This window comes from Carassius auratus, chromosome 9 (genome assembly GCF_003368295.1).
Source record: "Carassius auratus strain Wakin chromosome 9, ASM336829v1, whole genome shotgun sequence".
NCBI classification, from domain to species: domain Eukaryota; kingdom Metazoa; phylum Chordata; class Actinopteri; order Cypriniformes; family Cyprinidae; genus Carassius; species Carassius auratus.
Genome location: NC_039251.1, coordinates 5761300 through 5784380, shown reverse-complemented (window position 1 = coordinate 5784380; position 23081 = coordinate 5761300). Strand labels below are relative to the sequence as shown.

Sequence of the window (23081 nt, the reverse complement as noted above, 5' to 3'; positions counted from 1 at the left end):
AAAAGTATTATTTAAAATATATATATATACTGACCCCAAACATTAAAATGGCAGCGTGTTATATCAGAATACTGTTTAATGAAGACTGCTAGAGATGCATAAGTGAACGCTGAACTAATGAGTTAATATTATATGCAAAAAGGACATAATATGTGCATGAGAGCTAAACGCTGTAATGCAGACTGATTTATTTTCCCTCATTTCTCAGATCCACTTCAAATAATCTTTTTAAATTCATCTAGATATTCTCTTCCACGTTCATGAAAGCTATACCTGCATGAAAATGTAAAAATCTGTGTGAGAAGAATACATAAGAAGACCTTAATAATCTTCAAAATATAGAAGATAAATGTGTTGCAGTTAAAGGGATAGTTCATTATTTACTCTCCCTGTATAGATGCTACTGGTCTCAGCGGACACACAAAATATGACATTTTAAGAACTAAAATGCATTTTCCTTTTTACACAAAAACTTTCAATCTCCAAATTAAAAAAAGCATGTAGGTTGGGGTTGGGTGAACAATCACTTTAAAGGAATCGTTCAGGTTAAAAATGAAAATTTGCTGAAAATGTTCTCACCCTCGGGCCATGCAATACAATCTGCAGATGGGATTGTTTATTCATCAGTTTTGGAGAAAAGTACAGTAGCATTGCATCAGTGTCTGATCAATGGATGCTCTGCAGTGAATGGGTGCCGTCAGAATGAGAGTCCAAACAGCTGATAAAAACATCACAATAATCCACACCGCTCCAGTTCATCAGTTAACATCTGGAGACAACAAAAGAAACTTCAAACCAATGCTTCCAGCTAAAATACAAATCCATACTCCATTATAAAACATTTCACCTGGAGAAAAAGTGGTCTGAATCAGGAGAGAAATCTGCACAGATCAAGCACCGTTTACAAGCCCAAACATCTCTAATCAAATCTGTGGCTAGGTTTTGATGTGAGCCACAACAGGAGATGGACGTTTTCACTGGAGGAAGCGTTATTATGGAGATGTTATTATTTTAGAAAACATCTTAATGCTGGATTTGTCTCATCTTTTGTCTTCTCAAGACATTAACTGATGGACTGGAGTGCTGTGGATTATTGTGATGTTTTTATCAGACTCTCATTCTGACGGCACCCATTCACTGCAGAGCATCCACTGATGAGACACTGATGCAATGCTACATTTCTCCAAATCTGATAATGAAACAAACTCTTCCATATCTTGGATGGCGCTAACGGTGAGCACATATTCAGCAAATGTATATTTTTAGGTAAACTATTCCTTTAATCTACTATACTGGAAATATAACAACAACAAAAAACCCTTGACATCTTTCATATATCAGATGTGTGATGCTTACGGCCCTTTTGAAGAACTTCCATCATGCAACACCTGCTGAATCGGGAAGAGTGGCCTCAAGTCTTCAGACGGCTGAGATCAGTGTCCCGTCTGATATAAAACACACCAGTCTGTGTGGAGCTCAGCGATCACTATCTCCAGTGCTCTCTCAAGGCCAGCGCGCTCAGGACCAGCAGCAGCAGGTTGGGCTGGATGATGCAAGCAGAAGATGTTTCATCTGTTTTCTCTGCTTCCTGAACAGGAGCGTCAGTGATGAAGGAGTCTGATTCAGTGACACACGTCTCCGTGCAGCCGCTGCCGCTGCCAGAAGCACTGCTGTCGTCATCTGAGGCGCAAAATAACATGTGAGCTCCAAAATACATCGATCTGACTTCATGCAACTACCCTGAAGAGGACTGAATGCCAAAAGTCAAAGTTTTAGCAATGCAACACTATGCAATGCAGCTACAATTACGATAGCATTAAGACGATGCATGCATAAAATCTAATGCACTAAAATATTGTTTGATCAAGTTTATCTAAACACAGTTAATATTTGCTTTGCACTCTTGTTTGATGTTGCAATAATGGTGTTAAACATACAATATCTGTACAATATATACTTTGTTTATATGTTAAATCAAAAGCCTTATGAATTAAAATTGGTTAATAAGGTACATATGTTTTGAAAATACTACTATAATATCAGTTCATATGAATTAGAGGTTTATTGATATTTAATTTGATCTGATAAAATAATCATGTGATTACATAAACAGAGAATTGTGCTGATATTGGGTGAAATCTATATTATGGGTGTTAAATAATGCTCTTAGTTTCCTTACAATCACAGGACGTCTTGGAGAAGATACAAGCGTTTATGTTTAATTAAATACCAGATACAGTTTATTATGCAACCAAAATACTAATAAACAGGAGATTTTATAGAAATACAACAGGACTCTTATTTTGAAATTTCCGTGCATTACTATACGATGGAGATAAAATGTGCACTTTAAAATAATCTACACATTATTAGAAAATAAAAACACAGTATTAAGATAATTCATCAACAGTATATCATAAGCAAGTACTCTGTCATAAATGTGCAGATTCATTGATCTGCTGTGAAAGTGTGAATGTGCCTCCTTTTGGAAACTAATCTCTATCAAGCAACTTTTTTTACCAGTTCAGACATGAAAAGACTAAAACACAATAAATCTGAGCGTGCCATGATGAAATCATTATTAAAACACAACGTGACTTACTGGAGTCCTGAAAGTAGATGTCATTGCCATCGTAAGCGTTCTTGAGTTTGGTGCTCATCACCTTGAGAGCCATGATCTGCTGTCGAATCAGAGTGTCCGGTCTGGAAATGTCCACGCCCACCTCCGGGTTATTCACTTGATTGGTCAGGCCATCTTTCAGAACCTCAGGGACGTATCTGGAAAAAAAAAAGTCCTAATCTCCTTCCTAAATGCATTTTTGACTATCAATAATCCATATATAATGCAGCATAAATAATCATATAAACATGTCACGCTAACTCTGGCAAGTGCATACACATTATACCAGTGTGTGAACAATATTATAGATTTTTTAAATTGATATTTTAAATAAATTTTATTTGTTCATTTTATATTTTTTTTTACTTATGTGTTTTTTTCATTTCTATTTACTTGTTAGTTTGATTATTATTGTTTTTTCAATTCCATTTAGTAATTTTAGTTAGTAATTTCCATTTGAACTTATTTAATAAAATAAAATAAAATTAATGCATTTAGCAGACACCTATATCCAAAGCGACTTACAGTGCATTCGGGCTATACATTTTTACCGACCATGTGTTATAATAATATAATATAATATAATATAATATAATATAATATAATATAATATAATATAATATAATATAATATAATATAATATAATATAATATAATATAATATAATATATAATGCATTATTAGTTTTGTGCATTACAATTACAGACAATAATTTGGTAAAAAAAAATGTTGCCCAGCACTAATAATAATGCAGTATCTATTAAACTGTATAATAATTATATTTAAAATCCAAAATGTTTATCTTCACAAGAGAACGGTATCCAATAATGAAAAACGAATTTCAACTAGTTAAAGGGGTCACATAATAATTTTCTAAAACAATACTTTTCAATGATATTTTTTCCCACTAGAGATGAGGTTTGGGGGAGTTCAGTATGGGTTCAGAAAGTCACAGTATGTTTCAGAGTACAGTAAACTCTTTTAAAAACAAACAAACAAGGAGATCATTGAGAAGAGATCTTCTTCATAAGAGCTGTGCTCTGTCTGTACGTCTAGATCTATTCTGCAATGAATCCACAGCTGTGTGCAGATGCTGGTTTCCAGATGTTCACCTGCCCTTCTCGTGTCCGTTCCAGCAGTCGTCCTCGGTGCTTTCTGCAGCCGCCACATGCTCCTCCTGACAGAAGGCCTCAGGAAGTGAAGACCAGAACTTCCTGAACTTCTTCAGCTTCTCCTTCACATCAGTCACCTGGAGGACGGCAGAAAGACGACCGCTGAATCAACGGTAAACCACTGAACGCTGCACACACAGCAGATATATGGATGTACATCAGTTTGGACACGTCTACTCATTCTTTATTATGACTGTATACTTTCATGATTTTAGAATAAAAGCACCATGGAAACTATGAAAACTTTCAATTAATGTACACGAAAAATCATGTAAATCTGTCAATTATTTATTAAGCCTCAAAAACCTTAAATGAAAACTTCATATTTTATAAACAAAGATTTATTGGTTTACAAGCATTTTCAGCCTTTGGACGATATTTGAAGGCCTCTTAGTATATTTGTGCTACTTCTGTAATATTAAAGCTTCTCATTTTTATTTACAGAAACTACGATATGTCAATACCTTACTAAATTAAATCATTAAAATAATTAAATTCCAGAAGTTTCAAGTCTTGTCATTTTAGTATGATTGAAAGAAAAAGTAATAGTTTTTTATTAATAGTTTAAATTAATTTCCTGTTTCCATTTTAGTTAATTTTGTTGTTTTTATAATTTGATCATATATATATATATATATATATATATATATATATATATATATATATATATATATATATATATATATATATATATATATATAATATAAAAAAGAGAGTATTTTTAAAATGTGGTTAATTGTTGTTTGATTTCAAGTACCTGATATATTATGAAATGTTTTCATTTGTAAAAAAAAAAAAATGAATTTTTAGAAATGAAATTTCTAGAAAATTCCAAAAGATTTTATTCATTTGCATAACTTTCCCAGGTCTAGAAAATACTTTGAAAGTTCCCCTCATACAGTAAATCCAAGTTTTCAAAGTCCATTTCTTTTTGTCCAACATTTTGACTGATTCTGTACGTAGAAAACGAACACGTCACTCATTATTCAGGACTGATTTTCATTAAAGAAGAGATCTTCAGAATCAATCCAGAGTGCATGAAGATCTTCAGCACTAGAGGGCGCAGGAGATCCACTTCCTGTACTGGATTTCCACTGATATGTGGGATGAGATATGGTAAATGTTTTTTTTTTTTTTTTTTTTTTTGCTAAACCATTCTTTTAATATTTGTTATTACCACACATATTTACACAAAAGCAGTCATAAGGGTCAATTGTTTGAAATTGAGATTTATGCATCATCTGGAAGCTGAATAAATAAGCTTCCATTGACGTGTGGTTTGTTAGGATCAAACAATGTTTGTTTGAAATACAACTATTAGAAAATCTATATCCAGAGAAAATCACCTTTATAGCTGTCCAAATGAAGGCATATTACAAATCAAAAGTTTTGATATATTTATCGTAGGGAATTTACAAGATATCATCATGGAACATGATCTTTACTTAATATCCAAATGATTTTTGGCAATAGCTACAAATATACCCTTAAAAGACTAAAAGACTCCAGGGTCACATTTAACAAGTATTGACTAAAGTGACCTGCATTATAAAACATCATAGACTTCTGATCCTGCCAGACATAAGAAAAAAAAAAAATACTGCAAAAAATGAACTACATTTATGATATGTCCAGTTGCTTTGAAGTAAATAATTAACCCAATAATGCATCATCAAACATGGCTCAGATGCTAACTTTACTAGTTCATTAGAACAAATATATCACTAAATGCCAGCAATAGAAAAATCTGAAAAAAGAGGGACAGACGGAAAGGATGGAGAGACAGACATGACAGAAATATCTTCAATAACAACTCTTTCCCCATAATCCAGTTTCCCTAAAATGATTAATGTACTACAGAACAGTACCATACCTTGATTAATCACAGTAAAGACAGACAACTGTTTTGAATAACTTTTTTTTTTTTGAAAATGTAATTAAATATGCAAATGATGCATTATTAGGCATACATTAAAGAAGATAAATCTGAAAGCCAGGTTCAGAAGTCTTGTTTAATTATTAAAGCTAGCTGTGTTTGTGGAGGGTCACATGGGCTGTTTGAACTCTCGTGCTGCTGCTTGATAAGTGACAACTCAACAAACTCCCAAAGTCACCGACGTGAGAACAGAGAGAGGATCATGTGATCCTTCACACACCTGATGCAACTTTAGCTCTCTGGAGCATTTTATCTGCTTGCAAGTAAACCTCGTAAGTGCTGTATGTTTATAAGACACCATAAACCTGCATCTGAGATTGATGCACAAGTCTTCTAGTTGCAAACAAGTGACTCTGCATTGCATTGAAAGTTGCATTGCACGACTTGACCAAGTGAAATGAAATGTAGCGTAAAACTGAATAATGTCATACTGAATACTGAAAATGACAACATAACTGTACACCACTGTTCAAGAGTTTGGGCAAGTTTAGAATTTTTTATTTTTTTTAATAAATTAATGTTGTTGTTCTTTAAGGATGCATTAAATTGATCAAAAGTCGTGACTTTTTTTTTTTATTCTATGAAAGATTCTATTTCTATTAAATGCTGTTCTCTTGATCTTTCCATTCATCTGTGAATCTTGAAAATTAAAATGTTTCACAGTTTCCACTAAAATATTAACAGTTCTCCACATTGATAATAATCAGAAATGTTTCTTGAGCAGCAAATCATACTGATTTCTGAAGATCATGTGACTCTGAAGACTGGAGGAATGATGCTGAAAATACAGCTGTGCATCACAGAAATAAAATACAGTTTATAATATATCCAGATAGAAAACAGCTGTTTAGATTCTATTAACATTTAACTATTTTTGCTGTACTTTTGATCAAATAAATGCAGCATCGGAGAGTTTAAGTGTCATGTCGAACTCGTTAATTAATCGTCTTCATTCATCAACCCACCACCTGATGACAGTTTATTAATGCAAGTGTTTCAAGCAGAGAAGTAGTGTCAAATAAAGCTGATTAAAGTGAAGCTTCACGCTGTTTCTGGAGTAACTGCTGTGCAAGTGTCCTCTCGGGACGGCCGTCTGCTCTTTTGAGGTGCAAGAACACCTAATCATAACGGAGACCGTGCTCCTCATTAGCTTACTGACAGATAGAAAGTACAGCGGGACGTTTCCACAGCTGCCAAAACTACTATAGAAGCCACGCAGAAAACACACAGAGAGACGATTTCACACTCCATCAGCTACAAAACTGTGTCTGCACCAGAGACAAACCATATCACATTGTGAAAAGCAGGAATACGTTACTTTTTAATATGCATTCAAATAGAAAAGTTATTTTAAATGCACATCTTTTTGTTTTTTTATTAATGCAGCCTTGGTGAGCAGAAGAGACTTGATACCAACCCCATACTTTTAAACACATGTAAGATTAGACATTTGCATTGGATTCCCAGGGTACACATGTTAGCTAAAAAAAAAAAGTATAGCCTGAATGCATTGTATAAATGCATCTGCTAAATGCATAAATGTAGAACAAACGGTTTGGATACAGTGAAAAATTATAAATAATATACATTTGGACAGGCTAGAAAATAATGTAGCTAGGCATAAAAAAATGAACATTAATATGATTAAATTCAAAAACAAATAGAATTAAATAAATATATGAAGACTTCAGATGCAAAAGCCTTTAAGTCTGTCTGAGATTTATTTATCTTTTAAATGGGCATTTTGTCTCAGGTCCAGGAATTCACTTCACATTTAAACAGTTATTGGTCAGTTGTTGAATGCCTTATGTTCAAAAATGCACGATACTTTTTTTTTAATATAGGAGCCTGCAAAAAAAAAAAAAAAAAAAGTTAATTTGATAGATTATTTTTAGATGAACTTAGATGTTTTTGCATTTGAAATAAATAAAAACAAATAAAGAAATCTGACTTCACATTGTGCACAGCAGCATTCACTAGAGCTTCATCTGTACGATCAGTGATTTCACAATCGCTGTCTTTAACCTGCACCCACATGAAAATCAATATCTGCTCTACATGCAGCTCTTCAAACCTGATCAATACGTCAATAATTGCTCCTGAATATCATCAGTCGCTGACTAAAAACAAGACTTGGTTTCTGCTCGGCTCCAGCCGTACGGATGAATGTTTGGCCAACGCTGTTTGTCAGGCTGCAATCAGCAAAGTACAAAATCTGCCTTTAAATAAACACAATCTAAACAGATCCAACCTCGTCATGTTTACTTTTGTGCGGTGACTTCTGAAAGTGATGATTATGTTCATGCGTCTCTAACGCAGATCTGCCTATTTGAGCTTGAGTAAATAAAAACACGGCCAGAAAAGAAAGACGAATGACCTGCACTGTGCTCCAGGGAAAGAAATGCTATTTTAATGCACTGTAGTGTTTCAGAAAATAATGCTTTTTGTCATTGCATTCATTCCATAGCGTCATAAAACTACAGCCAAAATATTTTATAAAAGCATTTTTTAAAGTGTTATATTTTTGCCTTTATTATATATATCTAGACCAGAGTCTAACAATGTTTGTCGGCCTGTTATTTAATATAACATAATTATGACGTTTGATTCATAATTGTGCATTTCGACATTCAATTCACTGTAGTACGTAATATAAAAAAAAAAGAAAAATATTACAGCTATTTAAATAAAAACTTAATACAGTACAATATAAAACTATATATATATATATATATATATATATATATATATATATATATATATATTTATAAAACTGATAATGTGAATACTATATAAATACGATATATGCATATATTTAACCATATATAATTAATCGCAATTAATCGCATGCAAAATAAAAGTTTATGTTTATGTAATTTATGTGTGTGTGCTGTGTATATTTATATAAACACACACACATGCATTATATGATTTAAAAAAATATGTACATGTGTATACATTTATATATTTAGATTCTTATATTATATATATATATATATATATATAAACATAGCATATTTCTCTTAAATATATACATGCATGTGTTTGTATTTATATATATCAGATCATATTTTGTATGCAATTAGTGAAAACTGCCCAGAAGTCATTTAAAACATTTTAAAGCATGCAAGTAAAAAAAAAAAAAAAAAACTATGTAGATGCAATGCTGACTAAACTGATGTAAATAAGAGCAGCAGTAATATCCCAAACCTCCAGAAAACAGCCTGTGCAACTCTATCATCTCTATTGACGGAGTGCGGCTGCCGTTCATGGAGGCCGGTGTTCAGTTTCTTGAGTTTGGCGACACGAGGCGCCGAATTAGCAGCAGAGATCTGGATTTGAGTCTCACAGATCCAATCAAGCATCGTGTGCAATTCATTTCCACCTCTGTAAGAGCAGCACGAGCGCTCAGGAGCTCAGCGTAATGCACACGAGAGCATCGGGTTGCAGAGATCCAGAGACATTTCTCATGCTGCACATAAACCATCCCAGCGATTAAATCTGTGCAACTGCTCCAGTTTCCTATCGAGCAAACAACAAAACTCCTGGACTGACTGAGTTTATTAATATGACTGATGACTGCTGATGTCTTAAATAAAACAGACCCATATATATATGCATGTGTGCATAATAAACATACACAGCACACACACATATATTCTGTAAACAAATCCTTTCATTCTTGATGCTATTAATCATGATAAATCGTTTGACAAGAGTAATATAAAATACATTATATATATATATATATATATATATATATATATATATATATATATATAGTATATAGTATTATAGTATTTATATATAGTATTATAGTATTATATATAGTATTTATTTTTGTTTATTTAAATGTGTGTGTGTGTGTGTGTGTGTGTGTGTGTGTGTGTGTGTGTTAATATATTCTTATTAATATTTCTATGTCTATATATGTCTACTCAATCAATATTAACAAAAACTATAATGACATTTTAAAAAACTGACAAAAACACATAACAAAATTACCACAACTTTAAGTAAAACGAAAATGAAAAAATAATAATAATAATAATAATTCAAAATATATATATATATATTTTCATTTAAATTAATTAAATGAGCCTTACCTGAAATAAAATAATAAATATTATAAATTTTAAACTTATTTTATTTCAGCTAGTTGCAAAGGCAACATTTCTCATTTTCATTCATTTTTGTCTAAATATAAAAAATAAATTTTCATATTGCAACCAAAATCATTAAATTTTTATGCGTATAATGTCGCTGTATAACATCATACATAAATAAAAATAAATAAATAAAACATAAAACATTATAAAAAACTGTACTGACATCAAAAAAGAAAAAAAGAAGAACTCAAATTAAAAACAAAAAACAAATAAAAACAACCCTAACTCTTGAGATCCAGTCAGACGAGTGACGGTTTTGAAGCCATTAGCAAACACACAGGAGGAATCAGACATGGTGAGGTGTAACGCTGCACCTCCTCAGAGACGCTCTCCAGATCAAGACACTGCAGCACGCTACCAGCTTCTCAACTGGACATTAATGCAACTTTCAGTGTCATATGAAAGAATGGGATATCATGATGAATGCATAACAATATGCACATCATTTTGATGCCACTATACAACTGCAATCTGTGTGAAATTATGTTTCTTGAGACGTGTCCCAGTGTTATTGTAAACTTTTTTTAATAATACTTAATGATTTATTTCAGGTCATATTATAATTATTTGACATTTGCTTTATTTTATTATTATTTATTTGTATTAATACTCTTTAGTGATTAGATGTGTTTGAAATGATTGGATTAGTGTGAGATATACGCAGGGTCTAAACAGAGACGAGCCGGAGCTCAGATCCTCAGAAACATATCTGAGATGCACGGCACACGAGTCAAGCAGCGCTCTCACACTGAGAAGGGCAATACATATCAGGCAACTCTTACACTGTGTTGCATGACTTTCCACACAATCCTCTGGCAGGCATTGAAAAGAGAGAGAGAGAGAGAGAGAGATACATGCATTATATATGGTGTCCAAAATACTGAGACTTCTGTTCTTTTGTTTTTCAACTAAATAAGAAAATCATAACAACTAAAATATGCATATATATGTGTGTGTGTGGGTGTTATATATGTGTCTGTGTGTGTATTTGTTTAAAAGAATTAAAATTGTCAGCATTTTTTTTTTGCATATTTTCAGCAAGGACGCATTAAGTTGATAAAAAAATCTGAGTAAAGACATTTATAATGTTACAGTAGATTTCTATTTCAGATAAATGCTGTTCTTTTGAACTTTCGATTCCTGTAAATCCTGAAAAATTAAATATATCACAGTTTTAATAAACATATAGTGCAGCACAACTGTGTTCAACATTGATAATAATCAGAAATGTTTCTTGAGCAGTAAATCAGTATATTTTCATGATTTCTGAAGATCATGTGACACTGAAGACTGGAGGAATGATGCTGAAAATACAGCGGAGCATCGCAGAAATAAATTACATTGTCGCATATATCCACATAGAAGACAGCTATTTTGAATGATAATAATATTTCACTATTTGTACTGGTTTTTAGAACAAATAAACGCAGCCTTGGTGAAGCAGAAAAGACTTCTTTTAAAAACATTAAAAAAAAATAAAGTTAAAGAATATGACACATAACTGAATCAATTTATAGAAACAGTAAGATTTACAGTATGTACACAACTTTGATAAAAACAATTGTAAATATTTTAAGCTGCCATCTAGCAGTCGATATGCAAGCAAACACCAATCAATAGAGTCTTTACTAAACTCACGAGAAAACGAGAAGTAACTTAGCCATCAACATGAACGAGAGTCTGCTATCAGCTCCAGCGTCTCAAAACCTAGTGTGCTGTCTACATAGACAGTATTTTAAGACATCTTTGATGTGATTCAAAGGCAAAATGTCTGCAGTTATTTAAGATTCCCCATTTTAATACAGCATCACATCTTCTAATATTTCTGAATGTCTCTTCTGCTCAGCAAGGCGTCATTTATTTGTGACCGTGGAGCACAAACGCAGTCTGAAGTCTCTGGGGTATATTTGAAGCAATAGCTAACATTACATAGTATGGCTCAAAATTATAGATTTTTCTTTAATGCCAAAAATCATTAGGATATTCAGTAAAGATCATGTTCCATGGAGATATCTTGTAAATTTCCTACCGTAAATATATCAAAACTTAATTTTTGATTAGTAAAATTGTCATTTGGACAACTTTAAAGGCGATTCTCTTAGTATTTTATGAAAATAATTGTAAATTCAGCCAAATATTGTCTGATCATAACATCAATGGAAAGCTAATTTATTAATCTTTTAGATGATGCATAAATCACAGTTAAAAAAAACTGACCCTTATGACTGGTTTACTGGTCCAAGGTGACGTTTGATCAAAATTACAATAAAAATTGTGAAATATTTTTACAATTTAAAAAAGTTGTTTTCTATGTGAATATCTGTTAAACTGTAATTTATTCCTGTGATCAAATCTGTATTTTCATCATCATTCCTCCAGTCTTCAGGGTCACATGATCTTCAGAAATCATTCTAATATTCTTTCTCAACATTCTAAATGTCTTTAATGTCACTTTGGAACACTTGAATGCTCCCTTGTTGAACAGAAGCACTAACGTCTCAGCTCAGCTCAGGAGGATCTGCTCTTACCAGGCGGTCGAGGCGAGTGGCGGCCGCGGCGGTCGGAAGCTCCTCGGGGCTGTAGGGACTGAAGACGCCGCGGGCCGACCTGCTCATTCCTGAAGGCTTGGGCTGTCCACAACCTTGGAAAACCTGCAATTACACGGAGAGTTCGAGGAGTGCGTCTGCATTCGCTTGAGCGGAGAAACACAAACACGCTATTCTCACCCCAACATCACATGACGGGGGAAACAATATGGTCACGTCCAACTCAGCTGGATCTAACGTGCCTAAAACACATGTTATTTCATGCCTTTAAATCAGAGCTGTACACACCATACAAGGGAGAAATGTCATGCTTTAAATCATAACAGTGTTTGACCGATACGAGTCTTTCACTCACCAATTCTTACATTTATTAAACTGGCTCCACTAATGTTGCATATTTGTTTATATGTTGGCTGTAAATACGAACAGTTGATGCCAGTGCATTAGAGTTCAGGTTTAATTTTTACATCAACACATAAGATAAATCTGCATATTTTGGGGTGAATTGAGTCTATGAGTGTATAAGATAATTCTTTTGGTTTCAGATGAATTTTTATATGAACATGCATAAGTAAAATGTCAACTTTAGGTAACTTTTATATGAATATATAAGATAAAAAATGTTTATTTATATGTGAATTTGAATATGAACATATAAGAGATAAAACTATATTTTAAGTGATTTTTTTATATGACTGTATAAAAGGGAAAATGTACATTGTTAGGATTAATTTTATGTGAATTATAAGAGATAACACATTTTTAGTTGAATTTTTATATGAATATATAAGAGAAAAATATTTTATGTGAATTGTTATATGAATATATAAAAGGAAAATGTGTATCTTTAAGTTAAGTTTTTATTTATGAAAACATAAGAGAGAAATATATATTTGGGGTGAACTTTTTAATAAATAAATAAGAGAACAAATGTATATTTTAAGTGAATTTTTATGAATATATAAGATAATTTTTTTTAGGTGAACTGTTATATGAATATATAATAGGAAAATGAATAATTTTAATGTAACATTTTATATGAATATATAAGAAGAATTTATATTTTTGGTGAATTGCTATTTGATTTTGATTTTTAGCTGAATTGTATTATAAATATATGAGAGATGTTTTGTGTGTGTGTGTGTGTGTGTGTGTGTGTCATGACCAAGGTTATTAAATGATAACTAAAGCTAGAACTAAAGTTAAAACCATAAATATTTTCACTTCTTAAAATAATGAAATAAAACTAATAGTAACTGGAATAAAATAGCATATGAAAAACAATTTTAAATAACTTAAACTAAAAATAAAATCTATTTTAAAAACTAAAAAAAGAAAAGAAATAAAAACTAAAACAAAACAGTAAAATATTTAAGATTTAATAAAATGAAAGTAAAAATTGAAAACATAACAATAAAATATGACTAGCTCAAAGCATTAAGAATAACTACTATACAACAGACTTTTCTGAATTTAATCAACTTTTCACATTCACTAGCTCACTTTAAATGGACTTGCCATATAAAACCAACGGTTTACTTGTAGTTGTCTCTGCATATTAAGGGATAAGAGAAAGTATTTTAACAACCGAGAAATGACACACATCACTTCAACTATTCCAAGAACGAGGGGGCCGAACAACGGCATCTCCTGTGATTTAAACCACGCTCGGACATTTTTTCTCCTCCAAAAACTGCAATTAGTGGCTGCGTCAGAAATGCAGAGAGATGCGGGAGACACGTTTACTGGCCCGAGCACCGAGCTACAAATTTCTGACCATCCGCAACTATGCTGTTAAAAATAAGACTGGAAGCGGGATGAGAGGCTTCGGGTTCGGAGCTGAAGCCAGAGAGAGCCACAGATCATTTAATTCTAGGCTTGCTTGCTCAAGATGTGATATCTCAACATGATGATTACGGAGGAGTGCAGCTGCTGGACGGGACATACTTGATAGGAGAGCTGCATGCTGTTCTCCTGCATGTTCATGATGGCTTCAGAGATCTTCACATCGATGGGCTCCATGACCGACTCGATGTTGAAGGGTCCCTCCAGACGCTCCGTCACGAGGAGCATGGCATCTGTCACAACACACAGACCAGACGGACAGATGGTGTCTTATTTAATACTGTGACTAATGAAAGCCATGCATTGGTTTAACAGCACGAAACATTCATTATGAGCTTTCACACCAAACAGGTCACATTTCACCCCAAAATAAAAAACGACCACAAGTGCCATGAAAAAAAAAAAATATATTATCCTTAAAATAGGCTTTATTTTCTTTTGGGGAAAATATCATTCCTAAAACTCTGCAAAAATTGGCCTCAAAATGTAATTTAAGTATAATTTATTTTATCCTTAAAAAAAAGCTTTATTTAAATTTTAAGCACAATATAGCTTCCGAAAAAAAAAATAATATAGTATAAAACTTTGTATATGAAAAAAAAAACTAACAAATAACAAAGGCAACAATACTGGATCAATTGTAACTTAAAATAGCAAATAAAAGAAATAAATAGAAAATAAATTTATTTTCTTTTTGGGCAAAACATAAAAAAAAAAAAAAAAAAATAAAAAAAAAAAGGTCCTTAAATTGCCTTAATTTCTTTTATGGCAAAATATAACATGTTGAAAAATGCAAATATGGTTATTAAAAAGACTTTATTTCTTTAGCCAAAATATAAATATATGCACATATACATATATGCACAAATGCAAAAGGCAAAATCTAATTTCTAAATTTTTTTATTTTAATATTACAAATGTTCTTTAATTGCAGACAAAATATACATATTTTTTAATGCAAGCAATTACTAAAAAATATTTTTCTTTTAGGCAAAATATAATGAAAAAAAAGGCTTTATTTTCATTGTATAGGCAAAATATGATTTCTAAAAATAATTATGCAAACATGGTTCTTAAAATAAACTTTTTACATTTGTATTATTATTTTGAAGTTTATACTCAATTATGGAGATTTTTTCTTTTTTAATTTGAATCAATTCAATGTTGATTTATAACAAGAGTTGAGTGTGTTTAGAGGATGGACGGACAGAAAGCCGTGCTAATGGCAGCTGACGTGGGTGTGGCAACACTTTTGTCCACAAATATGATGGAGGAGAACATTTAATTCACGTCAACATCTATTTTCCCAGGCGTGGACTGCATGTCTGAACACCCAAACGCCACAAAAACCTCCAAACATGACGTGGAGCTGGCATCAGCCGCACCAGACAACACGGCTCCACATCAGTCCTTCAGAGAAACTACAATCCAAGAGTATTCACATGTGTCAAACATAATATTAGAGCATATTCTGAAGAGGCCGTTTTTGTTCTTTCTTCTAAAAACAAGGAAAAGCACACCAAAATCCCCCAAATTTGGTTTTGTCAATGAAAAGAGTCACTGGCAAACCTGCAGCGTCACATAAAATGCATACTTATGAGATGGTCTTTAAAAAGCTTTATTTACTACATAGGCAAAATATGATAAGTTTTTTTAGTTTATTTTTATTGTCCTTAAAATTGTTTGTAAACAAAATATGATCCATAATATATATATATATATATATATATATATATATATATATATATATATATATATATATATATATATATATATATATATATATATATATATATATATACACATATATATACATGCATACACATATATATATAAATAAAAGGAAAAAATATATTTCTTTTTAGGCTAAATAAATATTTCACTAAAAAAATTTAATACAAAAATTTTTCTTAAAAAGGCTTTATTTTATTTTTGGACAAAAAACATACAAATATTTTCTGTTTAGGCAAAATATAATAAAAAAAAATTTCTTATTTTTTTTCTTATAATTAAAAAAATATTCTTATTAGGTAATATGCAATTTCTTATATTAAAAATAACACAAAATGTTCCTTAAATTGGCTTTATTTTCATTTCAGGCAAAATGAAATGAAAAATGTGCTAAAATGTGTTTCTATTTAGGCAAAAGGAGCTGTATTTAATTTTCAGGCTGAATATACCTTCTACGTTTGTCAACAAAGCTGCTTTTATTCTTTGCTCTACAAATACAAATACACCAGAATCCCCGATCTTTAGTTTAGTCTCTGTCACACACATATATCCCTGTGCAGTCTTTCTCTGATATGATGCTATGCTAGTAGGGTTAGGGGTTAGCATTGCTGAAAACAGTTGTGCTGCCCAATTTGTTTTTTTTTTTTTTTTTAGCATAACGTTCAAAAGATTGTCTCAATTCTTGGATCCTTTGGGCTTTTTTATCTCTCTCTCTTTTAATTTATTTTTCTGTCCTAACTACACATATTGCATTTTATTAAGTGCATTTGCAAATCTTTGCCTAGAGTCTGTCATTTCAATGCATTCATTTTTTTTTTTTTAAGCAGCAAAATAACTAATGCATTTCATTTAAGTTTACGTTAAGAATGACAAATACTCATGTCCTCTCATGACCAACTCCTCGGCTCTGCAGTGTTGTGTCGGTCTTCTTAATAAAGCACTAATGTCTTATTCATGAGCAGCTCTTCTCAGGGCACAGGAAATGTTTGGGTCTTGAATTTTCATGAATTGTGAAGTTGTGGCTAGATCCTGTTACCTAATGAAACAAATCATGCGATTAAAAAGAAATGAGCAAATAAAATCAATAGGGATCCATTTACGGTTTGGTAACAAAGGACTGCAGAAAGGGCAAGACTAATTTGTGTGTTTGCCAAACACTAACAAGGGCGAAGATAAATGTGAACTACAACAAAGAACTGAACAGGGAGAAATTATTTGTTTGCATTTTATTATTTTGTTGCTCTTAATACAGCTAGTAATAATAGCATTAGCAAGCTGCGGTGATGTTTGTTAATCAAAGAACAAAAAACGAGGAAATCAATAACTTTTGTAGCTTTACGGATTTATCTATATTTAATTTAGAATTTAGTGTTTAATTAATGCCAAGTAATTTCCTACTTTCTGAAAAACACAGGTAAATATAACATTTATTATATATATGTGAAGATTGTTTTAAGTTCACTTCAATTACAATTTTTTTTTTTTTTAAATCAGATAAATATTGAAATCGATAACTCTCGAATAATGTCGAATGGATATAGTCAATGGTTAAATATTAGAAGAAAAATAAAGATTTCCTAGTAGTACTTGAATCAGTGATACTCGCCTTTGGTCATAAAAAAGATATAAAACAAATATAAAAAATATGTTTCAAAATTAATTCAAAGATTGAATGTGAAATTATAGATATATAAAATTATTGTAATTTTTTAACTGTAATTTTAGGTGATTCATTTAAAAAAAATGCTATTAATTATTTTGTTTAATCGATTGACAGCACTAATTTCATTACATGCACTAGCACTGAAATACTCGCCGCAGAAATGTGCAGATTGGTTTTCTGGACACATCTATTCTACGTGTGCAGTGCGGCTCTGCTGAAAATAATTTGCATTTAATTTAAATTCAGCGTATTGGCATGTGACTTCAGCTCTGTGAATGGAAGCTCGGCCGGACTAGAGCTCAACATCTATTTCTGTCGGCTCGGGACAATCCTGCCACAGTAACACTGGCACAACACACTGTGTTTGTGGGGATGAGATTTCCCTCAGGACCATTACAAAAAACAAAAAACACACAAATGATTCAATCGATGCATGCAGTAAGAATACACTTGAATGTGAACAGCAGCTCACATTATTTGGTTTCAGAAGGATTCAATAGGAATAGTTTAGTTCAGATGGATAATTTAATATCAACTAGTCTCCTACAGTCAGTTTTCTCTTTTTTCTGAATAAATGGTGCTGGTTACTTAAAGCTAACATATTTATATCTAGCTAACTGGTTAAAGGAATAATAGAAAATGCACTCAACCTCAAGTTTGTTTCTTCATCAGATTTGGAGAAATGTAGCATTGCATCAGTGTGTCATCAATGGATGCTCTGCAGTGAATGGGTGCCGTCAGAATGAGAGTCCAAACAGCTGAATAAAAACATCACAATAATCCGAAAAACAAGTTTAAATAACGCTTGCTTATTATTGAAGCGACAGTTAAAGTTAAAAAGATCTTAATGATGGATTTTTTTTCTTATGGTTTTTTAAGATGTTCACTGATGGACTGGAGTGGTGTGGATTATTGTGATGTTTTTATCAGACTTTCATTCTGACGGCACCCATTCACTACAGAGCATCCGTTGATGAGACACTGATGCAATGCTACATTTCTCCAAATCTGATGAAGAAACACACTCATCCTAATCTTTGATGGCCTGACGGTGAGCACATTTTCAGCAAATGTTCATTTTCATTACTCCATTAAAAACAGATTCAAATTAAAGGCACAGATTCCCGAAGGAAACACCATCATCCCACTGCAAGTTCTTGTTTGCGATGGCGGTCAGCTTTGAGAATAATTCCCATCTATATGACTCTGGGTCCAGGGTTACACCAGTCAACCGGACTTCCCCGTCCAGCCAAGTCATTTGAACACAGACCACTCTATGGAAGCAATGTTAAAAATGCCCCACAATGCCCATCTAAGCCAAACCAAAGCACTGCCCAAGATCTGCCTGGAATAAACAGAGAGAAAACCTCCTAAACTGTCTTCTTAGCATGAGCTTGAAACAACAGCTGTCACTGAATGCTCTTATATGTTAAAGTACGTTGCAGTAAAATCTTCATTCCATCAATTCAACCCATAATAAAAACACCAACAGAGAACAAGTCAGGATTAATGACACAAATTATTGCACAGTGACTAGAAATCGGAGTTCACCTTAAAATTTGAATTTTAGAAATCACCTTAGAATAATTTTAGAATTTTAGAATTCACCTTAGAATAATTTTAGAATTTTAGAATTCACCTTAGAATAATTTTAGAATTTTTGAATTCACCTTAGAATAATTTTAGAATTCACCTTAGAATAATTTTAGAATTTTAGAATTCACCTTAGAATAATTTTAGAATTTTTGAATTCACCTTAGAATAATTTTAGAATTCACCTTAGAATAATTTTAGAATTTTAGAATTCACCTTAGAATAATTTTAGAATTTTTGAATTCACCTTAGAATAATTTTAGAATTCACCTTAGAATTATTTTAGAGTTTTAGAATTCACCTTAGAATTAAATTGTCATTATTTATTCAATCTCATGTTGTTTCAAACCTGAATGCTGTTATTTCTTCAGTGCAACACAAATGCACTCAAAAATAAATCAAACATAGCTATTATTAAGCACTTCCAAGTGTTAAAATAATCATGTTTCCAAAATCATTCGTTTAAATTCTTAAGAATAAGCATTCATCTGTTAATTGTGAAATCTAATTTAATCACCACACTAGTCTTTTAATCACACTACATTAAGACAATTGTTTTGTATTACAAGTTTTCTACAATGGTATGCTTAAATATTATCTATTTAAATCTGCACTTGATTGCATTCATTTCCGAAACATACATCTGAACACTGAAAGAAGTTAATTGGCTGGAGATGTGAAAGGAGGAACACACAGACAAAATGATTCAGTTGAGTGAGTCATTTACAGAAGAATCGCTCAGATTGATTCAAACGTGTCACTTCGATGAATCAGTTCAAGTGATTCACTAGCAAAAGCCAGATCTAAAGACACATTCATACTTGAATTTCGACATCTCGCTTGTAATGATGTTTTAAAAAGCATGAATAATGATGGGTGAAACTTCGGAGATGGAGTGAACTATACTAAAGTGAACTAGAGCAGGTTTCTGGCTCATGTCGCTGTGATTCACAGGGAAGCTGTTGGCACAGGAATAAAAGCGCTCAGGTCACAGAAAGTGTTTTAAATGCTGAGCTGGAACATTACGGCACTTCTGAGTCGGGATGGGAACCGTAAGAAAGTAGGGCTGGTCGATATGGCCAAAAATATAATATTCATATCAATGGCAAAGGAAAATGCATGTTTGTAAGACCTCGAGAATGAATGTAAACATAACTTTTTTGTTCACAATTAAACTACACCGGGTAAGATCTTTTTAATTTAGGGTGCCATGAAATCATTTTATTTCCTAAAAACTGAAAATGTGTGAAAATATCTATTTCTGTGTTTTATGATTCAATACAAATTTATACTCAAAAACAGTGTCAAGAATGAAAAATTTCATTTACATTGCATTGTTGTCAAATAAGATGCTGCTCATCAGAACGGTGTCCATTAAAACATGGATGGAAATCATTACCTGGTGATATGATATTCTGTTATGATTACTATTATTATTCTGAGATTAACATTTTAGTGTACAATAGTAATAACAATAGTAAAGCTGGTCTGAAATAACGTGATGGAAGCAAAATAACCTGAAATCTTACAATTTACCAATGCATGAAAAAAATAACTTATTTCATGATAATCAATTAAAATGGAGATTTGAAATTTATAAATAAATAAATATAAAATAAATGGTGTATTTACAAAGCATTTGGTTTTATTACTATTTAAGCTCATTCATGTTTCACATTAACTTTAATAGTTAATTAATAGTAAATAGTTAATAACATTTTATTAGCAACTAAATTACATACATTTTATATATATATATATATATATATATATATATATATATATATATATATACACACACAGTACAGACCAAAAGTTTGGAAACATTACTATTTTTAATGTTTTTGAAAGAAGTTTCTTCTGCTCATCAAGCCTGCATTTATTTGATCAAAAATACAGAAAAAACTGTAATATTGTGAAATATTATTACAACTTAACATAATAGTTTTCTATTTGAATATACTTTAAAAAATTAATTTATTCCTGTGATGCAAAGCTGGATTTTCAGCATCATTCCTCCAGCTTCAGTGTCACATGTAACATCAGTCGATCACATGATCATTTAGAAATCATTCTAATATTCTGATTTATTATGAGTGTTGGAAACAGTTCTGCTGTCTAATAAATTTGATGAAGAAAAGGTTAAAAAGAACTGCATTTATTCAAAATAAAAAAAGTCTAATAATACATATTCTAATAATATATTTTCTTTACTATCACTTTATCAATTTAACACATCCTTGCTGAATAAAAGTATTGATTTTATTTAAACAGAAGAAAGAAAAAAATTACTGACCAGTAGTGTATATTGTTATCACAAAATATTTATATTTTAAAAACATAGCTTCTTTTTTTCTTTTTCTTTTTATTCATCAAAGTATCCTAAAAGAGTGTCACATGTTCTGAAACAATATTAAGCAGCAGAACTGTTTCCAGCTTTGATAATGAATCATCATATTAGAATGATTTCTAAAGGATCATGTGATAATGATCCTAAAAATCAGCTGTGCATCACAGAAATAAATTATACTTTAAAGTATAATACATTTAAAATACAATATAATATAATATGGCAATTAATTTACAATGAGCCACTGCATTGTTTTATTTATGTCAAATAAGATGCTACACTGCGTCATTAAAAAAAATATATATAAGAAAACATATCTTGGCTGTATGATATTCCTTAAAAATAATAACATTGTTTCTATTTTGAGTTGTACATTTTAGTATACAATAGCTATATATTTCCTTGTAATATCTACTTTTTATACTAACATATACTTTCATTTGGTCATGAAGATCTTGGAGTTGCTATGCATGTCTAATACAAGGGAATTTTTTCTCCAATGAAAGGATGTAAAGCTTGTAAAGTGACTCTCAGAGCAGCTCTGGAGATGAAGTTCATGTGTTCATGTCCTCATATATTCAGACGCAGATGCTAAAGACACAGCGAGCGTCACAGTTTGAGTTTGTGCATCAGACGAAACCAAACACCTCATTCTTTCACACATGCAACGACTGGCTCTTGTTGTGTTTATTTGTGTAAAAATGACCAGAACCTATCATCTTTATTAACATATTTTATCACGATCTCATCATCCCAGCCCGATAAGCAAATCAACAATTCGGGTGCTGACATGTGCTTAACTGAGTATGAAGAGGCTCTCACCGATGTATTTGCTCCACTCTGGGTCCAGGTCGGCCTGATTGGCCAGGCAGCCCTTCATCACATTCAGACAGTAGTTGTTGCAGGGCTTCAGCGTGAACAGACCCTGACAGTACGAGCAGTAGAGCATTTTAGTGAAGCCGCTGACGCACGCAGAGCTCATGGTGACCTGCGGACAGAAGATCACACACACAGTTCATCTGATGCATACAGATGGAAATAATACTGACAGATGTTCTACAAAAGGACACTAGTTTGTTCTTCACATATGAAATAAAGTCATGCATCTGTAAAATCAATAAGAGTCAATAATACACTTCATTCAGAAGATGCTGCTAATCCTAAAACCAACAGGAGCCATAAATACATAAATGCATAAAAGCCCAATTTCTGTCGCTACTGTCCTTCCTCTGATTCATTACTGTGTCTCAGCATGTGATGGAAGAGCAGGAGACCTATAATATATAGAGAAATCTCATTTTTTATTAACCATAGTTTATATTAGAGCCCCTTATGAGAAATCGACGAGCTAAACCAGTTGAACACCAGCTCTTCTGGCTTAGGGAACAGCTAAATTATCTTAAAACCAGGATATTAGCAGTCTGGTGGAATCCAGTCATAATACAGAATAACACAGT

The 23081-nt window shown here is 32.0% G+C and overlaps 1 protein-coding gene across 1 annotated transcript in view; it reads right to left on the bottom strand.

The window, feature by feature from the left end:
- Positions 1-1151: 1151 nt before the first annotated feature.
- The window catches only part of gpc6b (glypican 6b), a 33184-nt gene continuing 11254 nt past the window's right edge, over positions 1152-23081 (bottom strand). The window contains exons 4-9 of the mRNA XM_026271111.1: positions 22447-22612; positions 14390-14520; positions 12425-12547; positions 3732-3868; positions 2603-2778; positions 1152-1680 (exon numbers count right to left, since the gene is read on the bottom strand). Of these exons, the coding sequence (XP_026126896.1) occupies positions 1487-1680; positions 2603-2778; positions 3732-3868; positions 12425-12547; positions 14390-14520; positions 22447-22612 (927 nt within the window). The 3' untranslated portion in view covers positions 1152-1486. The remainder of the gene's footprint in view (positions 1681-2602; positions 2779-3731; positions 3869-12424; positions 12548-14389; positions 14521-22446; positions 22613-23081) is intronic.